Source organism: Schistocerca gregaria, chromosome 3 (assembly GCF_023897955.1).
Source record: "Schistocerca gregaria isolate iqSchGreg1 chromosome 3, iqSchGreg1.2, whole genome shotgun sequence".
Lineage (NCBI taxonomy): Eukaryota > Metazoa > Arthropoda > Insecta > Orthoptera > Acrididae > Schistocerca > Schistocerca gregaria.
In genome coordinates this window covers 902,325,394-902,343,366 of record NC_064922.1, presented here as the reverse complement: position 1 = coordinate 902,343,366, position 17,973 = coordinate 902,325,394, and the positions used below count along the sequence as shown (strand labels likewise).

The window sequence follows — 17,973 nt, the reverse complement described above, 5'->3', positions numbered from 1 at the left end:
CACTAACAGAATACTCTTCCCCAAATATTGACCGCTTATTATCTTTTCCTGATGTTTATCTGGGAGGAAAGAGACAACAAGCACGCTGCGACTTATTATAATGTCTGACAAAATTTACATTATAAGCATTTATTCGAAGGGGAGGCCTATTGCCTACGTGTGTATGTGACTAATAAACGATAAACGCTTACAATCCAGAACGAATCTTCCACTCTGATAGGAAATATCCACTCTTTTGAAAGTTCCTGGTAGATTAAAACTGTGTGCCAGACAGGGATTCAAACCCAGAACCTTACATTTCGTGTGCAATTCTTTTACTGAGTGAGTTATCTCTTTTCTCTGTCTTTCACTGCCCGATAAAACTGATGAAATTCCTTTGACAACTCAATATGTGAAGAACTGAAACCTATTGGAATAGAAATACTTTAGGGAAAATGATCTCTGTTAAGAACCAATCATCGTTTTATTCCCTGTGGTAACAAAAGAAATGTGGTTATAATGTTCTTGAGTGATGACGGAAATGAAAAATGGGTAATATATGCACGGGGCTTTAACGATACAACTACTCTGGTTTACACATACCTAACAGACACATATAACGGAAATTAAATTTATGCTCGTTTTTTTTTTTTAATTTTGCTGACGTAAAGTCTCCAGAGCGCTTGTTCTGGCGCCGTCAGCTTGCGTTCCCCTACTTTCACTAATAAGTCTATTTCTTGTTTCATTTATTTTTAATAATATTTTTATTTTTCTTCTTGCGTGATTATGGAAACAAGGGTTGACGAAAGTTCTTCTCCTTGTTCTAGCACAATTTCCTCTATAAGAACTACTTTTAAGTAATTGTGAAAGAGTTTTTTTGTAATTGTCTCCGGCTTTCCTCTTGAGCGTCCAATGCTGAAGCCACAAACGTTGTAGGTTTTCTTGTTAATTGTTCTCCTGAAAGTTGCTTCGTAAACCGTGAGACTGCCTGCGAGCTAAAGACAAGTATTATACTTGCCACTGAGGAGAGGACTCCCGTCTGGCCGCAAGCTGTTGTTGACACTGATGATCTGTGGTGCAGTCCAAGCGATAGGACTCATCGTTTCTCTTTTCCAGTTCCAAACTGTATTAATCTGCTTGTATAAGAATGTGTGGGCTTCGATTCCGACACAAACTTTATTTATCACGAATCGGGGTTGGGAATAGATTTATTTAGAGCTTCCTTTACAAAGATGGATACGTTTGCATGACTAAATCTATCCAGATCTCTTTAACGTCAGTGGGGAGACACCTATAATGAATGTTGCTCCAAATTCGATTTCAATTTGCTTTCGGATATTTGGCAAGCAAGAGATGCCTTAGGATATCCTGCACGAGACTGTCAGACTGTCGGCTATTTCAGGATGTTTGGGTCAGCGTAACGACGACTCGGGCACGACACACGTCACATCTTCACAGCTGAACACCCGCCAGTAGCTCTCTGTTATGAACTTCACAGATCTTTTGCTACGTACCTTCAGCCGGTAACAACCTTTGCCAGCGGAAGGAAAGCTTCCGGTTTGGAGTTCCTGTCCGGCACACAGTTTTAATCTGCAGTTTCAAAGGTAAGAAGATGGTTCAAATGGCTCTGAGCACTATGGGACATAAAATCTGAGGTCATCAGTCCCCCAGAACTTAGAATTACTTAAACCTAACTAACCTAAGGACATCACACACATCCATGCCCGAGGCAGGATTCGAACCTGCGAACGTAGCGGTCGCGTGGTTCCAGACTGAAGCGCCTTGAACCACTCGGCCATGCCGGCCGGCGCGAAGGTCAGAATTACTTTCTTTTTTAAAAAAGTGAAAAGTATGAATAAAATAGTAAGAACACGATAAAGCTCCGAAAATACTTCAAGAGCTAGGCGGACATACCCAAGAATGGCGAGACGTGGCAACAGGTAATGTACACAGAGACATCGTCGAACAAGATCGTTTTGGTGGTCCAGACATTATGGTATGGGAAGGCATAATGTTCCACGGACGTACTGACCTCAGCCTCTGTACACGGCACATTCACACCGGTCAATGTTATTGTGATACTATACGCCTTCCCCATATACGTCTTTTCTCTGGTGAATTGGCCCTGAATTCATTTTTTTTGGATGACAATACGCAACCGCGTCGATCATAGAAGGTGCATGAGCTCTTCGAACGAGAGAGTATTCGGCGAAGTGACTGGTCTGCACGTTCCCCTGGGTTAAATCCCATCGAGCACGTGCGGGATGTGTTGGGAAGACGTTTTGCATTGCGTCCCCTAAGCACCAACTACCAACCAGCATTTATGAACCGCGTTGATTGAGGAATGTAACACCCTACCAGAAGAACTCCTTACCAGCTTTGCAGCCACAGTGGGACACATTGCACGGCACGCACTCCCATCCTCGGTGATCACACACCTTATTAAGAATCACCTCCTGTCGTTTGTAATGTCAAAAGAACAATCATAAATCGCGGTGTCTTCAGTGTAATTATTTCCTTTGAATAAAAAGTGTCACTTCTGTTAGTCTTATTACGTATTTCTTTCATTTATGTTCTGTACTATACTGGAGCAGTTCTTTCTACGCGTGGTTCAAATTTCACCGAGCTTTGTTACATGGAAGTGACACATCATGTCGTAGACCCTTTTGGCCTTAAGCTGTGCGCATCAGTGTGCTTCTATAGTTTTCTAGAATACTTCACTCGTGACTTTAGACGATTGATTGCTGCGTCGATGTGGCAAATGTTACAAAGGCCTCTTGCGATTCGACAATTGAATAAAATTCACTGAAACGAAATTAATAAAACCCATTAGGATGAAAGCTTTGAAGACGCACTGACGTTCAACGAAACTGTTCAATAACGCTAAACGTGCCGTCTAATAAATATGCTGTGACAAACGAAAATTTGTGTCAGACTGGAACTCGAGTCTGTATTTACAGATTTTGCGAGCGGAAATCTTAACCACGATGCTATCTGCGGGCGCCTGATAGCCTCATTCATACTCTTACTGCCGCTCGTGTTTCTGCTTATTTCTTCAGGACATTGTACTCAGAGATTCTCCCACAGATAATTTAGGTATAGCACTACTGAGTAAACAGATTTGGTGGAGGACTGTTGCTTACCCTGCTGTGAGGATGGGTAACAAACCAAGTAATTTTACTGAAATGAAAACAAACGGTTAAGGCGAGTGCCTACGATTAGGAGATCTTTATTCGAATCCTGTACTAGTGGAAATTTTCGTTTGCCAGGACGTATTCATTACACTTGAGGGTCAGCATTTCAGAGACAGGGTCGAGTTCCACTTTGGTACTAATTCTCATAACACGACATATTGGTTTACATTTAATGGCCACTCCGTTCGCAGTACGTCCGCATTAACTGAAACTCCTAATAGTATACACCAATTAACACTATTATAGTCGTTTTGTCATCAGTAGCAAGATATTAACGTTGAAACTTTCATCAGAGAGTTTCCAACGAAATTTTAATTTTTTTAGACATACGTATGACGAATTCACTGCAGAAATGATTTTTTCAATAAGTCTGAAGATTTATTTCCTTTCTTTCAAATTTCACTTTCGAAAATACACTCCTGGAAATTGAAATAAGAACACCGTGAATTCATTGTCCCTGAAGGGGAAACTTTATTGACACATTCCTGGGGTCAGGTGCATCACATGATCACACTGACAGAACCACAGGCACATAGAAACAGGCAACAGAGCATGCACAATGTCGGCACTAGTACAGTGTATATCCACCTTTCGCAGCAATGCAGGCTGCTATTCTCCCATGGAGACGATCGTAGAGATGCTGGATGTAGTCCTGTGGAACGGCTTGCCATGCCATTTCCACCTGGCGCCTCAGTTGGACCAGCGTTCGTGCTGGACGTGCAGGCCGCGTGAGACGACGCTTCATCCAGTCCCAAACATGCTCAAGGGGGGTCAGATCCGAAGATGTTGCTGGCCACGGTAGTTGACTTACACCTTCTAGAGCACGTTGGGTGGCACGGGATACATGCGGACATGCGTTATCCTGTTGGAATAGCAAGTTCCCTTGCCGGTCTAGGAATAGTAGAACGATGGGTTCGATGACGGTTTGGATGTACCGTGCACTATTCAGTGTCCCCTCGACGGTCACCAGAGGTGTACGGCCAGTGTAAGAGATCGCTCCCCACACCATGACGCCGGGTGTTGGCCCTGTGTGCCTCGGTCGTATGCAGTCCTGATTGTGGCGCTCACCTGCACGGCGCCAAACACGCATACGACCATCATTGGCACCAAGGCAGAAACGACTCTCATCGCTGAAGACGACACGTCTCCATTCGTCCCTCCATTCACGCCTGTCGCGACACCACTGGAGGCGGGCTGCACGATGTTGGGGCGTGAGCGGAAGACGGCCTAACGGTGTGCGGGACTGTAGCCCAGCTTCATGGAGACGATTGCGAATGGTCCTCGCCGATACCCCGGGAGCAACAGTGTCCCTAATTTGCTGGAAAGTGGTGGTGCGGTCCCCTACGGCACTGCGTATTATGCTACGGTCTTGGCGTGCATCTGTGGGTCGCTGCGGTCCGGTCCCAGGTCGACGGGCACGTGCACCTTCCGCCGACCACTGGCGACAACATCGATGTACTGTGGAGACCTCACGCCCCACGTGTTGAGTAATTCGGCGGTACGTCCACCCGGCCTCCCGCATGCCCACTATACGCCCTCGGTCAAAGTCCGTCAACTGCACATACGGTTCACGTCCACGCTGTCGCGGCATGCTACCAGTGTTAAAGACTGCGATGGAGCTCCGTATGCCACGGCAAGCTGGCTGTCACTGACGGCGGCGGTGCACAAATGCTGCGCAGCTAGCGCCATTCGACGGTCAACACCGCGGTTCCTGGTGTGTCCGCTGTGCCGTGCGTGTGATCATTGCTTGTACAGCCCTCTCGCAGTGTCAGGAGCAAATATGGTGGGTCTGACACACCGGTGTCAATGTGTTCTTTTTTCCATTTCCAGGAGTGTATGTCCCATCTGGTTGTCGAAATTGAGTACGGATGGTCACCTCTAAACCGTGCTATAAATATTTAATACTCAGTTTCTTATTTCATCAACGTTGAGTCCTAACCCCACAATAGATCAGATTTAATAAAGCGATTTGAAATATAGGAAGAACAGTTACCGTTGTTTCGAATAGTTGTACACGAAGACACTGTCATCAGCATCCTCTAACGTTTAATTCTTGCTTCCAAATTGTGCCATGTCGTCACTTGCCGATAGACGCATCAAGGCGCAATGTTCTCTCTTCGGTCTGCGAAGCTCCGGAGGTTCTCTGGCTCGGGTGGTCGGCGGGGATTTGGAGGTTGTCGACTGGCAGTGGGGCAAGCCGGAACTGTGGCGGACGAGGCGCTGCTGGTGAGTGGTCGGCCGGGGATTTGGAGGTTGTCGACTGGCAGTGGGGCAAGCCGGAACTGTGGCGGACGAGGCGCTGCTGGTGGGTGGTCGGCCGGGGATTTGGAGGTTGTCGACTGGCAGTGGGGCAAGCCGGAACTGTGGCGGACGAGGCGCTGCTGGTGGGTGGTCGGCCGGGGATTTGGAGGTTGTCGACTGGCAGTGGGGCAAGCCGGAACTGTGGCGGACGAGGCGCTGCTGGTGGGTGGTCGGCCGGGGATTTGGAGGTTGTCGACTGGCAGTGGGGCAAGCCGGAACTGTGGCGGACGAGGCGCTGCTGGTGGGTGGTCGGCCGGGGATTTGGAGGTTGTCGACTGGCAGTGGGGCAAGCCGGAACTGTGGCGGACGAGGCGCTGCTAGTGGGTGGTCGGCCGGGGATTTGGAGGTTGTCGACTGGCAGTGGGGCAAGCCGGAACTGTGGCGGACGAGGCGCTGCTGGTGGGTGGTCGGCCTGGGATTTGGAGGTTGTCGACTGGCAGTGGGGCAAGCCGCAACAGTGGCGGACGAGGCGCTGCTGGTGGGTGGTCGGCCGGGGATTTGGAGGTTGTCGACTGGCAGTGGGGCAAGCCGGAACTGTGGCGGACGAGGCGCTGATGGTGGGTGGTCGGCCGGGGATTTGGAGGTTGTCGACTGGCAGTGGGGCAAGCCGGAACTGTGGCGGACGAGGCGCTGCTGGTGGGTGGTCGGCCGGGGATTTGGAGGTTGTCGACTGGCAGTGGGGCAAGCCGGAACTGTGGCGGACGAGACGCTGCTGGTGGATGGTCGGCCGGGGATTTGGAGGTTGTCGACTGGCAGTGGGGCAAGCCGGAACTGTGGCGGACGAGGCGCTGCTGGTGGGTGGTCGGCCGGGGATTTGGAGGTTGTCGACTGGCAGTGGGGCAACTTGGAATTGTGGCGGACGAGGCGCTGCTGGTGGGTGGTCGGCCGGGGATTTGGAGGTTGTCGACTGGCAGTGGGGCAAGCCGGAACTGTGGCGGACGAGGCGCTGCTGGTGGGTGGTCGGCCGGGGATTTGGAGGTTGTCGACTGGCAGGGGGGCAAGCCGGAACTGTGGCGGACGAGGCGCTGCTGGTGGGTGGTCGGCCTGGGATTTGGAGGTTGTCGACTGGCAGTGGGGCAAGCCGCAACAGTGGCGGACGAGGCGCTGCTGGTGGGTGGTCGGCCGGGGATTTGGAGGTTGTCGACTGGCAGTGGGGCAAGCCGGAACTGTGGCGGACGAGGCGCTGATGGTGGGTGGTCGGCCGGGGATTTGGAGGTTGTCGACTGGCAGTGGGGCAAGCTGGAACTGTGGCGGATGAGGCGCTGCTGGTGGGTGGTCGGCCAGGGATTTGGAGGTTGTCGACTGGCAGTGGGGCAAGCCGGAACTGTGGCGGACGAGGCGCTGCTGGTGGGTGGTCGGCCGGGGATTTGGAGGTTGTCGACTGGCAGTGGGGCAAGCCGGAACTGTGGCGCTGCTGGTGGGTGGTCGGCCGGGGATTTGGAGGTTGTCGACTGGCAGTGGGGTAAGCCGGAACTGTGGCGGACGAGGCGCTGCTGGTGGGTGGTCGGCCGGGGATTTGGAGGTTGTCGACTGGCAGTGGGGCAAGCCGGAACTGTGGCGGACGAGGCGCTGCTGGTGGATGGTCGGCCGGGGATTTGGAGGTTGTCGACTGGCAGTGGGGCAAGCCGGAACTGCGGCGGACGAGGCGCTGCTGGTGGGTGGTCGGCCGGGGATTTGGAGGTTGTCGACTGGCAGTGGGGCAAGCCAGAACTCTGGCGGACGAGGCGCTGCTGGTGGGTGGTCGGCCAGGGATTTGGAGGTTGTCGACTGGCAGTGGGGCATGCCGGAACTGTGGCGGACGAGGCGCTTTTGGTGGGTGGTCTTCTGGGGATTTATAGGTTGTAGACTGGCAGTGGGGCAAGCCGGAACTGTGGCGGACGAGGCGCTGCTGGTGGGTCGTCGGCCGGGGATTTGGAGGTTGCCGACTGGCAGTGGGGCAAGCCGGAACTGTGGCGGACGAGGCGCTGCTGTTGGGTGGTCGGCCGGGGATTTGGAGGTTGGCGACTGGCAGTGGGGGAAGCCGGAACTGTGGCGGACGAGGCGCTGCTGGTTGGTGGTCGGCCGGGGATTTGGTGGTTGCCGACTGGCAGTGGGGCAAGCCGGAACTGTGGCGGACGAGGCGCTGCTGGTGGGTGGTCGGCCGGGGATTTGGAGGTTGTCGACTGGCAGTGGGGCAAGCCGGAACTGTGGCGGACGAGTCGCTGCTGGTGGGTGGTCGGCCGGGGATTTGTAGGTTGTCGACTGGCAGTGGGGCAAGCCGGAACTGTGGCGGACGAGGCGATGCTGGTGGATGGTCGGCCGGGGATTTGGAGGTTGTCGACTGGCAGTGGGGCAAGCCGGAACTGTGGCGGACGAGGCGCTGCTGGTGGGTGGTCGGCCGGGGATTTGGAGGTTGTCAACTGGCAGTGGGGCAAGCCGGAACTGTGGCGGACGAGGTGCTGCTGGTGGGTGGTCGGCCGGGGATTTGGAGGTTGTCGACTGGCAGTGGGGCAAGCCGGAACTGTGGCGGACGAGGCGCTGCTGGTGGGTGGTCGGCTGGGGATTTGGAGGTTGTCGACTGGCATTGGGGCAAGCCGGAACTGTGGCAGACGAGCGCTGCTGGTGGGTGTTCGGCCGGGGATTTGGTGGTTGTCGACTGGCAGTGGGGCAAGCCGGAACTGTGGCGGACGAGGCGCTGCTGGTGGGTGGTCGGCCGGGGATTTGGAGGTTGTCGACTGGCAGTGGGGCAAGCCGGAACTGTGGCGGACGAGGTGCTGCTGGTGGGTGGTCGGCCTTGGATTTGGAGGTTGTCGACTAGCAGTGGGGCAAGCCGGAACTCTGGCGGACGAGGCGCTGCTGGTGGGTGGTCGGCCAGAGATTTGGAGGTTGTCGACTGGCAGTGGGGCAAGCCGGAACTGTGGCGGACGAGGCGCTGCTGGTGGGTGGTCGGCCGGGGATTTGGAGGTTGTCGACTGGCAGTGGGGCAAGCCGGAACTGTGGCGGACGAGGCGCTGCTGGTGGGTGGTCGGCCGGGGATTTGGAGGTTGTCGACTGGCAGTGGGGCAAGCCGGAACTGTGGCGGACGATGCGCTGCTGGTGGGTGGTCGGCCGGGGATTTGGAGGTTGTCGACTGGCAGTGGGGCAAGCCGGAACTGTGGCGGACGAGGCGCTGCTGGTGGGTGGTCGGCCGGGGATTTGGAGGTTGTCGACTGGCAGTGGGGCAAGCCGGAACTGTGGCGGACGAGGCGCTGCTGGTGGGTGGTCGGCCGGGGATTTGCAGGTTGTCGACTGGCAGTGGGGCAAGCCGGAACTGTGGCGGACGAGGCGCTGCTGGTGGGTGGGCGGCCGGGGATTTGGAGGTTGTCGACCGGCAGTGGGGCAAGCCGGAAATGTGGCGGACGAGGCGCTGTTGGTGGGTGGTCGGCCGGGGATTAGGAGGTTGTCGACTGGCAGTGGGGCAAGCCGGAACTGTGACGGACGAGGCGCTGCTGGTGGGTGGTCGGCCGGGGATTTGGAGGTTGTCGACTGGCAGTGGGGCAAGGCGGAACTGTGGCGGACGAGGCGCTGCTGGTGGGTGGTCGGCCGGGGATTTGGAGGTTGTCGACTGGCAGTGGGGCAAGCCGGAACTATGGCGGACGAGGCGTTGCAGGTGGGTGGTCGGCCGGGGATTTGGAGGTTGTCGACTGACAGTGGGGCAAGCCGGAACTGTGGTGGACGAAGCGCTGCTGGTGGGTGGTCGGCCGGGGATTTGGAGGTTGTAGACTTGCAGTGGGGCAAGCCGGAACTGTGGCGGACGAGGCGCTGCTGGTGGGTGGTCGGCCGGGGATTTGGAGGTTGCCGACTGGCAGTGGGGCAAGCCGGAACTGTGGCGGACGAGGCGCTGCTGTTGGGTGGTCGGCCGGGGATTTAGAGGTTGTCGACTGGCAGTGGGGCAAGCCGGAACTGTGGCGGACGAGGCGCTGCTGGTGGGTGGTCGGCCGGGGATTTGGAGGTTGTCGACTGGCAGTGGGGCAAGCCGGAACTGTGGCAGACGAGGCGCTGCTGGTGGGTGGACGGCCAGGGATTTGGAGGTTGTCGACTGGCAGTGGGGCAAGCCGGAACTGTGGCGGACGAGGCGCTGCTGGTGGGTGGTCGGCCGGGGATTTGGAGGTTGTCGACTGGCAGTGGGGCAAGCCGGAACTGTGGCGGACGAGGCGCTGCTGGTGGGTGGTCGGCCGGGGATTTGGAGGTTGTCGACTGGCAGTGGGGCAAGCCGGAACTGTGGCGGACGAGGCGCTGCTGGTGGGTGGTCGGCAGGGGATTTGGAGGTTGTCGACTGGCATTGGGGCAAGCCGGAACTGTGGCGGACGAGGCGCTGCTGGTGGGTGGTCGGCCGGGGATTTGGAGGTTGTCGACTGGCAGTGGGGCAAGCCGGAACTGTGGCGGACGAGGCGCTGCTGGTGGGTGGTCGGCCGGGGATTTGGAGGTTGTCGACTGGCAGTGGGGCAAGCCGGAACTGTGGCGGACGAGGCGCTGCTGGTGGGTGGTCGGCCGGGGATTTGAAGGTTGTCGACTGGCAGTGGGGCAAGCCGGAACTGTGGCGGACGAGGCGCTGCTGGTGGGTGGTCGGCCGGGGATTTGGAGTTTGTCGACTGGCAGTGGGGCAAGCCGGAACTGTGGCGGACGAGGCGCTGCTGGTGGGTGGTCGGCCGGGGATTTGGAGGTTGTCGACTGGCAGTGGGGCAAGCCGGATCTGTGGCGGACGAGGCGCTGCTGGTGGGTGGTCGGCCGGGGATTTGGAGGTTGTCGACTGGCAGTGGGGCAAGCCGGAACTGTGGCGGACGAGGCGCTGCTGGTGGGTGGTCGGCCGGGGATTTGTAGGTTGTCGACTGGCAGTGGGCAAGCCGGAACTGTGGCGGACGAGGCGCTGCTGGTGGATGGTCGGCCGGGGATTTGGACGTTGTCGACTGGCAGTGGGGCTAGCCGGAACTGTGGCGAACGAAGCGCTGCTCGTGGGTGGTCGGCCGGGGATTTGGAGGTTGTCGACTGGCAGTGGGGCAAGCCGGAACTGTGGCAGACAAGGCGCTGCTGGTGGGTGGTCGGCCGGGGATTTGGAGGTTGTCGACTGGCAGTGGGGCAAGCCGGAACTGTGGCGGACGAGGCGCTGCTGGTGGGTGGTCGGCCGGGGATTTGGAGGTTGTCGACTGGCAGGGGGGCAAGCCGGAACTGTGGCGGACGAGGCGCTGCTGGTGGGTGGTCGGCCGGGGATTTGGAGATTGTCGACTGGCAGTGGGGCAAGCCGGAACTGTGGCGGATGAGGCGCTGCTGGTGGGTGGTCGGCCGGGGATTTGGAGGTTGTCGACTGGCAGTGGGGCAAGCCGGAACTGTGGTGGACGAAGCGCTGCTGGTGGGTGGTCGGCCGGGGATTTGGAGGTTGTAGACTTGCAGTGGGGCAAGCCGGAACTGTGGCGGACGAGGCGCTGCTGGTGGGTGGTCGGCCGGGGATTTGGAGGTTGCTGACTGGCAGTAAGGCAAGCCGGAACTGTGGCGGACGAGGCGCTGCTGTTGGGTGGTCGGCCGGGGATTTAGAGGTTGCCGACTGGCAGTGGGGGAAGCTGGAACTGTGGCGGACGAGGCGCTGCTGGTGGGTGGTCGGCCGGGGATTTGGAGGTTGCCGACTTGCAGTGGGGCAATCCGGAACTGTGGCGGACGAGGCGCTGCTGGTGGGTGGTCGGCCAGGGATTTGGAGGTTGTCGACTGGCAGTGGGGCAAGCCGGAACTGTGGCGGATGATGCGCTGCTGTTGGGTGGTCGGCCGGGGATTTGTAGGTTGTCGACTGGCAGTGGGCAAGCCGGAACTGTGGCGGACGAGGCGCTGCTGGTGGATGGTCGGCCGGGGATTTGGAGGTTGTCGACTGGCAGTGGGGCAAGCCGGAACTGTGGCGGACGAGGCGCTGCTGGTGGGTGGTCGGCCTGGGATTTGGAGGTTGTCGACTGGCAGTGGGGCAAGCCGCAACAGTGGCGGACGAGGCGCTGCTGGTGGGTGGTCGGCCGGGGATTTGGAGGTTGTCGACTGGCAGTGGGGCAAGCCGGAACTGTGGCGGACGAGGCGCTGATGGTGGGTGGTCGGCCGGGGATTTGGAGGTTGTCGACTGGCAGTGGGGCAAGCCGGAACTGTGGCGGACGAGGCGCTGCTGGTGGGTGGTCGGCCGGGGATTTGGAGGTTGTCGACTGGCAGTGGGGCAAGCCGGAACTGTGGCGGACGAGACGCTGCTGGTGGATGGTCGGCCGGGGATTTGGAGGTTGTCGACTGGCAGTGGGGCAAGCCGGAACTGTGGCGGACGAGGCGCTGCTGGTGGGTGGTCGGCCGGGGATTTGGAGGTTGTCGACTGGCAGTGGGGCAACTTGGAATTGTGGCGGACGAGGCGCTGCTGGTGGGTGGTCGGCCGGGGATTTGGAGGTTGTCGACTGGCAGTGGGGTAAGCCGGAACTGTGGCGGACGAGGCGCTGCTGGTGGGTGGTCGGCCGGGGATTTGGAGGTTGTCGACTGGCAGTGGGGCAAGCCGGAACTGTGGCGGACGAGGCGCTGCTGGTGGGTGGTCGGCCTGGGATTTGGAGGTTGTCGACTGGCAGTGGGGCAAGCCGCAACAGTGGCGGACGAGGCGCTGCTGGTGGGTGGTCGGCCGGGGATTTGGAGGTTGTCGACTGGCAGTGGGGCAAGCCGGAACTGTGGCGGACGAGGCGCTGATGGTGGGTGGTCGGCCGGGGATTTGGAGGTTGTCGACTGGCAGTGGGGCAAGCTGGAACTGTGGCGGATGAGGCGCTGCTGGTGGGTGGTCGGCCAGGGATTTGGAGGTTGTCGACTGGCAGTGGGGCAAGCCGGAACTGTGGCGGACGAGGCGCTGCTGGTGGGTGGTCGGCCGGGGATTTGGAGGTTGTCGACTGGCAGTGGGGCAAGCCGGAACTGTGGCGCTGCTGGTGGGTGGTCGGCCGGGGATTTGGAGGTTGTCGACTGGCAGTGGGGTAAGCCGGAACTGTGGCGGACGAGGCGCTGCTGGTGGGTGGTCGGCCGGGGATTTGGAGGTTGTCGACTGGCAGTGGGGCAAGCCGGAACTGTGGCGGACGAGGCGCTGCTGGTGGATGGTCGGCCGGGGATTTGGAGGTTGTCGACTGGCAGTGGGGCAAGCCGGAACTGCGGCGGACGAGGCGCTGCTGGTGGGTGGTCGGCCGGGGATTTGGAGGTTGTCGACTGGCAGTGGGGCAAGCCAGAACTCTGGCGGACGAGGCGCTGCTGGTGGGTGGTCGGCCAGGGATTTGGAGGTTGTCGACTGGCAGTGGGGCATGCCGGAACTGTGGCGGACGAGGCGCTTTTGGTGGGTGGTCTTCTGGGGATTTATAGGTTGTAGACTGGCAGTGGGGCAAGCCGGAACTGTGGCGGACGAGGCGCTGCTGGTGGGTCGTCGGCCGGGGATTTGGAGGTTGCCGACTGGCAGTGGGGCAAGCCGGAACTGTGGCGGACGAGGCGCTGCTGTTGGGTGGTCGGCCGGGGATTTGGAGGTTGGCGACTGGCAGTGGGGGAAGCCGGAACTGTGGCGGACGAGGCGCTGCTGGTTGGTGGTCGGCCGGGGATTTGGTGGTTGCCGACTGGCAGTGGGGCAAGCCGGAACTGTGGCGGACGAGGCGCTGCTGGTGGGTGGTCGGCCGGGGATTTGGAGGTTGTCGACTGGCAGTGGGGCAAGCCGGAACTGTGGCGGACGAGTCGCTGCTGGTGGGTGGTCGGCCGGGGATTTGTAGGTTGTCGACTGGCAGTGGGGCAAGCCGGAACTGTGGCGGACGAGGCGATGCTGGTGGATGGTCGGCCGGGGATTTGGAGGTTGTCGACTGGCAGTGGGGCAAGCCGGAACTGTGGCGGACGAGGCGCTGCTGGTGGGTGGTCGGCCGGGGATTTGGAGGTTGTCAACTGGCAGTGTGGCAAGCCGGAACTGTGGCGGACGAGGCGCTGCTGGTGGGTGGTCGGCCGGGGATTTGGAGGTTGTCGACTGGCAGTGGGGCAAGCCGGAACTGTGGCGGACGAGGCGCTGCTGGTGGGTGGTCGGCTGGGGATTTGGAGGTTGTCGACTGGCATTGGGGCAAGCCGGAACTGTGGCAGACGAGCGCTGCTGGTGGGTGTTTGGCCGGGGATTTGGAGGTTGTCGACTGGCAGTGGGGCAAGCCGGAACTGTGGCGGACGAGGCGCTGCTGGTGGGTGGTCGGCCGGGGATTTGGAGGTTGTCGACTGGCAGTGGGGCAAGCCGGAACTGTGGCGGACGAGGTGCTGCTGGTGGGTGGTCGGCCTTGGATTTGGAGGTTGTCGACTAGCAGTGGGGCAAGCCGGAACTCTGGCGGACGAGGCGCTGCTGGTGGGTGGTCGGCCGGGGATTTGGAGGTTGTCGACTGGCAGTGGGGCAAGCCGGAACTGTGGCGGACGAGGCGCTGCTGGTGGGTGGTCGGCCGGGGATTTGGAGGTTGTCGACTGGCAGTGGGGCAAGCCGGAACTGTGGCGGACGAGGCGCTGCTGGTGGGTGGTCGGCCGGGGATTTGGAGGTTGTCGACTGGCAGTGGGGCAAGCCGGAACTGTGGCGGACGATGCGCTGCTGGTGGGTGGTCGGCCGGGGATTTGGAGGTTGTCGACTGGCAGTGGGGCAAGCCGGAACTGTGGCGGACGAGGCGCTGCTGGTGGGTGGTCGGCCGGGGATTTGGAGGTTGTCGACTGGCAGTGGGGCAAGCCGGAACTGTGGCGGACGAGGCGCTGCTGGTGGGTGGTCGGCCGGGGATTTGCAGGTTGTCGACTGGCAGTGGGGCAAGCCGGAACTGTGGCGGACGAGGCGCTGCTGGTGGGTGGGCGGCCGGGGATTTGGAGGTTGTCGACCGGCAGTGGGGCAAGCCGGAAATGTGGCGGACGAGGCGCTGTTGGTGGGTGGTCGGCCGGGGATTAGGAGGTTGTCGACTGGCAGTGGGGCAAGCCGGAACTGTGACGGACGAGGCGCTGCTGGTGGGTGGTCGGCCGGGGATTTGGAGGTTGTCGACTGGCAGTGGGGCAAGGCGGAACTGTGGCGGACGAGGCGCTGCTGGTGGGTGGTCGGCCGGGGATTTGGAGGTTGTCGACTGGCAGTGGGGCAAGCCGGAACTATGGCGGACGAGGCGTTGCAGGTGGGTGGTCGGCCGGGGATTTGGAGGTTGTCGACTGACAGTGGGGCAAGCCGGAACTGTGGTGGACGAAGCGCTGCTGGTGGGTGGTCGGCCGGGGATTTGGAGGTTGTAGACTTGCAGTGGGGCAAGCCGGAACTGTGGCGGACGAGGCGCTGCTGGTGGGTGGTCGGCCGGGGATTTGGAGGTTGCCGACTGGCAGTGGGGCAAGCCGGAACTGTGGCGGACGAGGCGCTGCTGTTGGGTGGTCGGCCGGGGATTTAGAGGTTGTCGACTGGCAGTGGGGCAAGCCGGAACTGTGGCGGACGAGGCGCTGCTGGTGGGTGGTCGGCCGGGGATTTGGAGGTTGTCGACTGGCAGTGGGGCAAGCCGGAACTGTGGCAGACGAGGCGCTGCTGGTGGGTGGACGGCCAGGGATTTGGAGGTTGTCGACTGGCAGTGGGGCAAGCCGGAACTGTGGCGGACGAGGCGCTGCTGGTGGGTGGTCGGCCGGGGATTTGGAGGTTGTCGACTGGCAGTGGGGCAAGCCGGAACTGTGGCGGACGAGGCGCTGCTGGTGGGTGGTCGGCCGGGGATTTGGAGGTTGTCGACTGGCAGTGGGGCAAGCCGGAACTGTGGCGGACGAGGCGCTGCTGGTGGGTGGTCGGCAGGGGATTTGGAGGTTGTCGACTGGCATTGGGGCAAGCCGGAACTGTGGCGGACGAGGCGCTGCTGGTGGGTGGTCGGCCGGGGATTTGGAGGTTGTCGACTGGCAGTGGGGCAAGCCGGAACTGTGGCGGACGAGGCGCTGCTGGTGGGTGGTCGGCCGGGGATTTGGAGGTTGTCGACTGGCAGTGGGGCAAGCCGGAACTGTGGCGGACGAGGCGCTGCTGGTGGGTGGTCGGCCGGGGATTTGAAGGTTGTCGACTGGCAGTGGGGCAAGCCGGAACTGTGGCGGACGAGGCGCTGCTGGTGGGTGGTCGGCCGGGGATTTGGAGTTTGTCGACTGGCAGTGGGGCAAGCCGGAACTGTGGCGGACGAGGCGCTGCTGGTGGGTGGTCGGCCGGGGATTTGGAGGTTGTCGACTGGCAGTGGGGCAAGCCGGATCTGTGGCGGACGAGGCGCTGCTGGTGGGTGGTCGGCCGGGGATTTGGAGGTTGTCGACTGGCAGTGGGGCAAGCCGGAACTGTGGCGGACGAGGCGCTGCTGGTGGGTGGTCGGCCGGGGATTTGTAGGTTGTCGACTGGCAGTGGGCAAGCCGGAACTGTGGCGGACGAGGCGCTGCTGGTGGATGGTCGGCCGGGGATTTGGACGTTGTCGACTGGCAGTGGGGCTAGCCGGAACTGTGGCGAACGAAGCGCTGCTCGTGGGTGGTCGGCCGGGGATTTGGAGGTTGTCGACTGGCAGTGGGGCAAGCCGGAACTGTGGCAGACAAGGCGCTGCTGGTGGGTGGTCGGCCGGGGATTTGGAGGTTGTCGACTGGCAGTGGGGCAAGCCGGAACTGTGGCGGACGAGGCGCTGCTGGTGGGTGGTCGGCCGGGGATTTGGAGGTTGTCGACTGGCAGGGGGGCAAGCCGGAACTGTGGCGGACGAGGCGCTGCTGGTGGGGGGTCGGCCGGGGATTTGGAGATTGTCGACTGGCAGTGGGGCAAGCCGGAACTGTGGCGGATGAGGCGCTGCTGGTGGGTGGTCGGCCGGGGATTTGGAGGTTGTCGACTGGCAGTGGGGCAAGCCGGAACTGTGGTGGACGAAGCGCTGCTGGTGGGTGGTCGGCCGGGGATTTGGAGGTTGTAGACTTGCAGTGGGGCAAGCCGGAACTGTGGCGGACGAGGCGCTGCTGGTGGGTGGTCGGCCGGGGATTTGGAGGTTGCTGACTGGCAGTAAGGCAAGCCGGAACTGTGGCGGACGAGGCGCTGCTGTTGGGTGGTCGGCCGGGGATTTAGAGGTTGCCGACTGGCAGTGGGGGAAGCTGGAACTGTGGCGGACGAGGCGCTGCTGGTGGGTGGTCGGCCGGGGATTTGGAGGTTGCCGACTTGCAGTGGGGCAATCCGGAACTGTGGCGGACGAGGCGCTGCTGGTGGGTGGTCGGCCAGGGATTTGGAGGTTGTCGACTGGCAGTGGGGCAAGCCGGAACTGTGGCGGATGATGCGCTGCTGTTGGGTGGTCGGCCGGGGATTTGTAGGTTGTCGACTGGCAGTGGGCAAGCCGGAACTGTGGCGGACGAGGCGCTGCTGGTGGATGGTCGGCCGGGGATTTGGAGGTTGTCGACTGGCAGTGGGGCAAGCCGGAACTGTGGCGGACGAGGCGCTGCTGGTGGGTGGTCGGCCGGGGATTTGGAGGTTGTCGACTGGCAGTGGGGCAAGCCGGAACTGTGGCAGACGAGGCGCTGCTGGTGGGTGGACGGCCAGGGATTTGGAGGTTGTCGACTGGCAGTGGGGCAAGCCGGAACTGTGGCGGACGAGGCGCTGCTGGTGGGTGGTCGGCCGGGGATTTGGAGGTTGTCGACTGGCAGTGGGGCAAGCCGGAACTGTGGCGGACGAGGCGCTGCTGGTGGGTGGTCGGCCGGGGATTTGGAGGTTGTCGACTGGCAGTGGGGCAAGCCGGAACTGTGGCGGACGAGGCGCTGCTGGTGGGTGGTCGGCAGGGGATTTGGAGGTTGTCGACTGGCATTGGGGCAAGCCGGAACTGTGGCGGACGAGGCGCTGCTGGTGGGTGGTCGGCCGGGGATTTGGAGGTTGTCGACTGGCAGTGGGGCAAGCCGGAACTGTGGCGGACGAGGCGCTGCTGGTGGGTGGTCGGCCGGGGATTTGGAGGTTGTCGACTGGCAGTGGGGCAAGCCGGAACTGTGGCGGACGAGGCGCTGCTGGTGGGTGGTCGGCCGGGGATTTGGAGGTTGTCGACTGGCAGTGGGGCAAGCCGGAACTGTGGCGGACGAGGCGCTGCTGGTGGGTGGTCGGCCGGGGATTTGGAGGTTGTCGACTGGCAGTGGGGCAAGCCGGAACTGTGGCGGACGAGGCGCTGCTGGTGGGTGGTCGGCCGGGGATTTGGAGGTTGTCGACTGGCAGTGGGGCAAGCCGGATCTGTGGCGGACGAGGCGCTGCTGGTGGGTGGTCGGCCGGGGATTTGGAGGTTGTCGACTGGCAGTGGGGCAAGCCGGAACTGTGGCGGACGAGGCGCTGCTGTTGGGTGGTCGGCCGGGGATTTGGAGGTTGTCGACTGGCAGTGGGGCAAGCCGGAACTGTGGCGGACGAGGCGCTGCTGGTGGGTGGTCGGCAGGGGATTTGGAGGTTGTCGACTGGCATTGGGGCAAGCCGGAACTGTGGCGGACGAGGCGCTGCTGGTGGGTGGTCGGCCGGGGATTTGGAGGTTGTCGACTG

The 17,973-nt window shown here is 60.7% G+C and overlaps 2 protein-coding genes across 2 annotated transcripts; both read right to left on the bottom strand.

Annotated features, from left to right (window-relative positions):
* Nucleotides 1-5,219: 5,219 nt before the first annotated feature.
* Nucleotides 5,220-12,774, bottom strand: LOC126355667 (mucin-2-like). The gene is made up of 2 exons (XM_050006031.1): nucleotides 8,380-12,774; nucleotides 5,220-8,246 (listed from the first exon to the last, which is right to left on the bottom strand). Exons 1-2 carry the CDS (start codon nucleotides 12,772-12,774, stop codon nucleotides 5,220-5,222), a joined length of 7,422 nt encoding a protein of 2,473 aa, XP_049861988.1.
* A 50-nt stretch (nucleotides 12,775-12,824) lies between these two features.
* Nucleotides 12,825-13,556, bottom strand: LOC126355666 (uncharacterized). Its single transcript, XM_050006030.1, has one exon. The coding sequence runs from the start codon at nucleotides 13,554-13,556 to the stop codon at nucleotides 12,825-12,827; it is 732 nt and encodes a 243-aa protein (XP_049861987.1).
* Between the last annotated feature and the right edge of the window lie 4,417 nt (nucleotides 13,557-17,973).

What these genes read in the sequence shown, in the direction of transcription:
- LOC126355667 (XM_050006031.1), bottom strand. Translation starts at nt 12,774, where the DNA reads ATGCCCCACTGCCAGTCGACAACCTCCAAATCCCTGGCCGACCACCCA. An exon ending in CCACCCACCAGCAGCGCCTC is followed by an intron (nt 8,247 to 8,379) that starts GTCCGCCACAGT and finishes TCCAAATCCAAG; the next exon opens with GCCGACCACCCACCAGCAGC.
- LOC126355666 (XM_050006030.1), bottom strand. Translation starts at nt 13,556, where the DNA reads ATGCCAGTCGACAACCTCCAAATCCCCAGCCGACCACCCACCAGCAGC.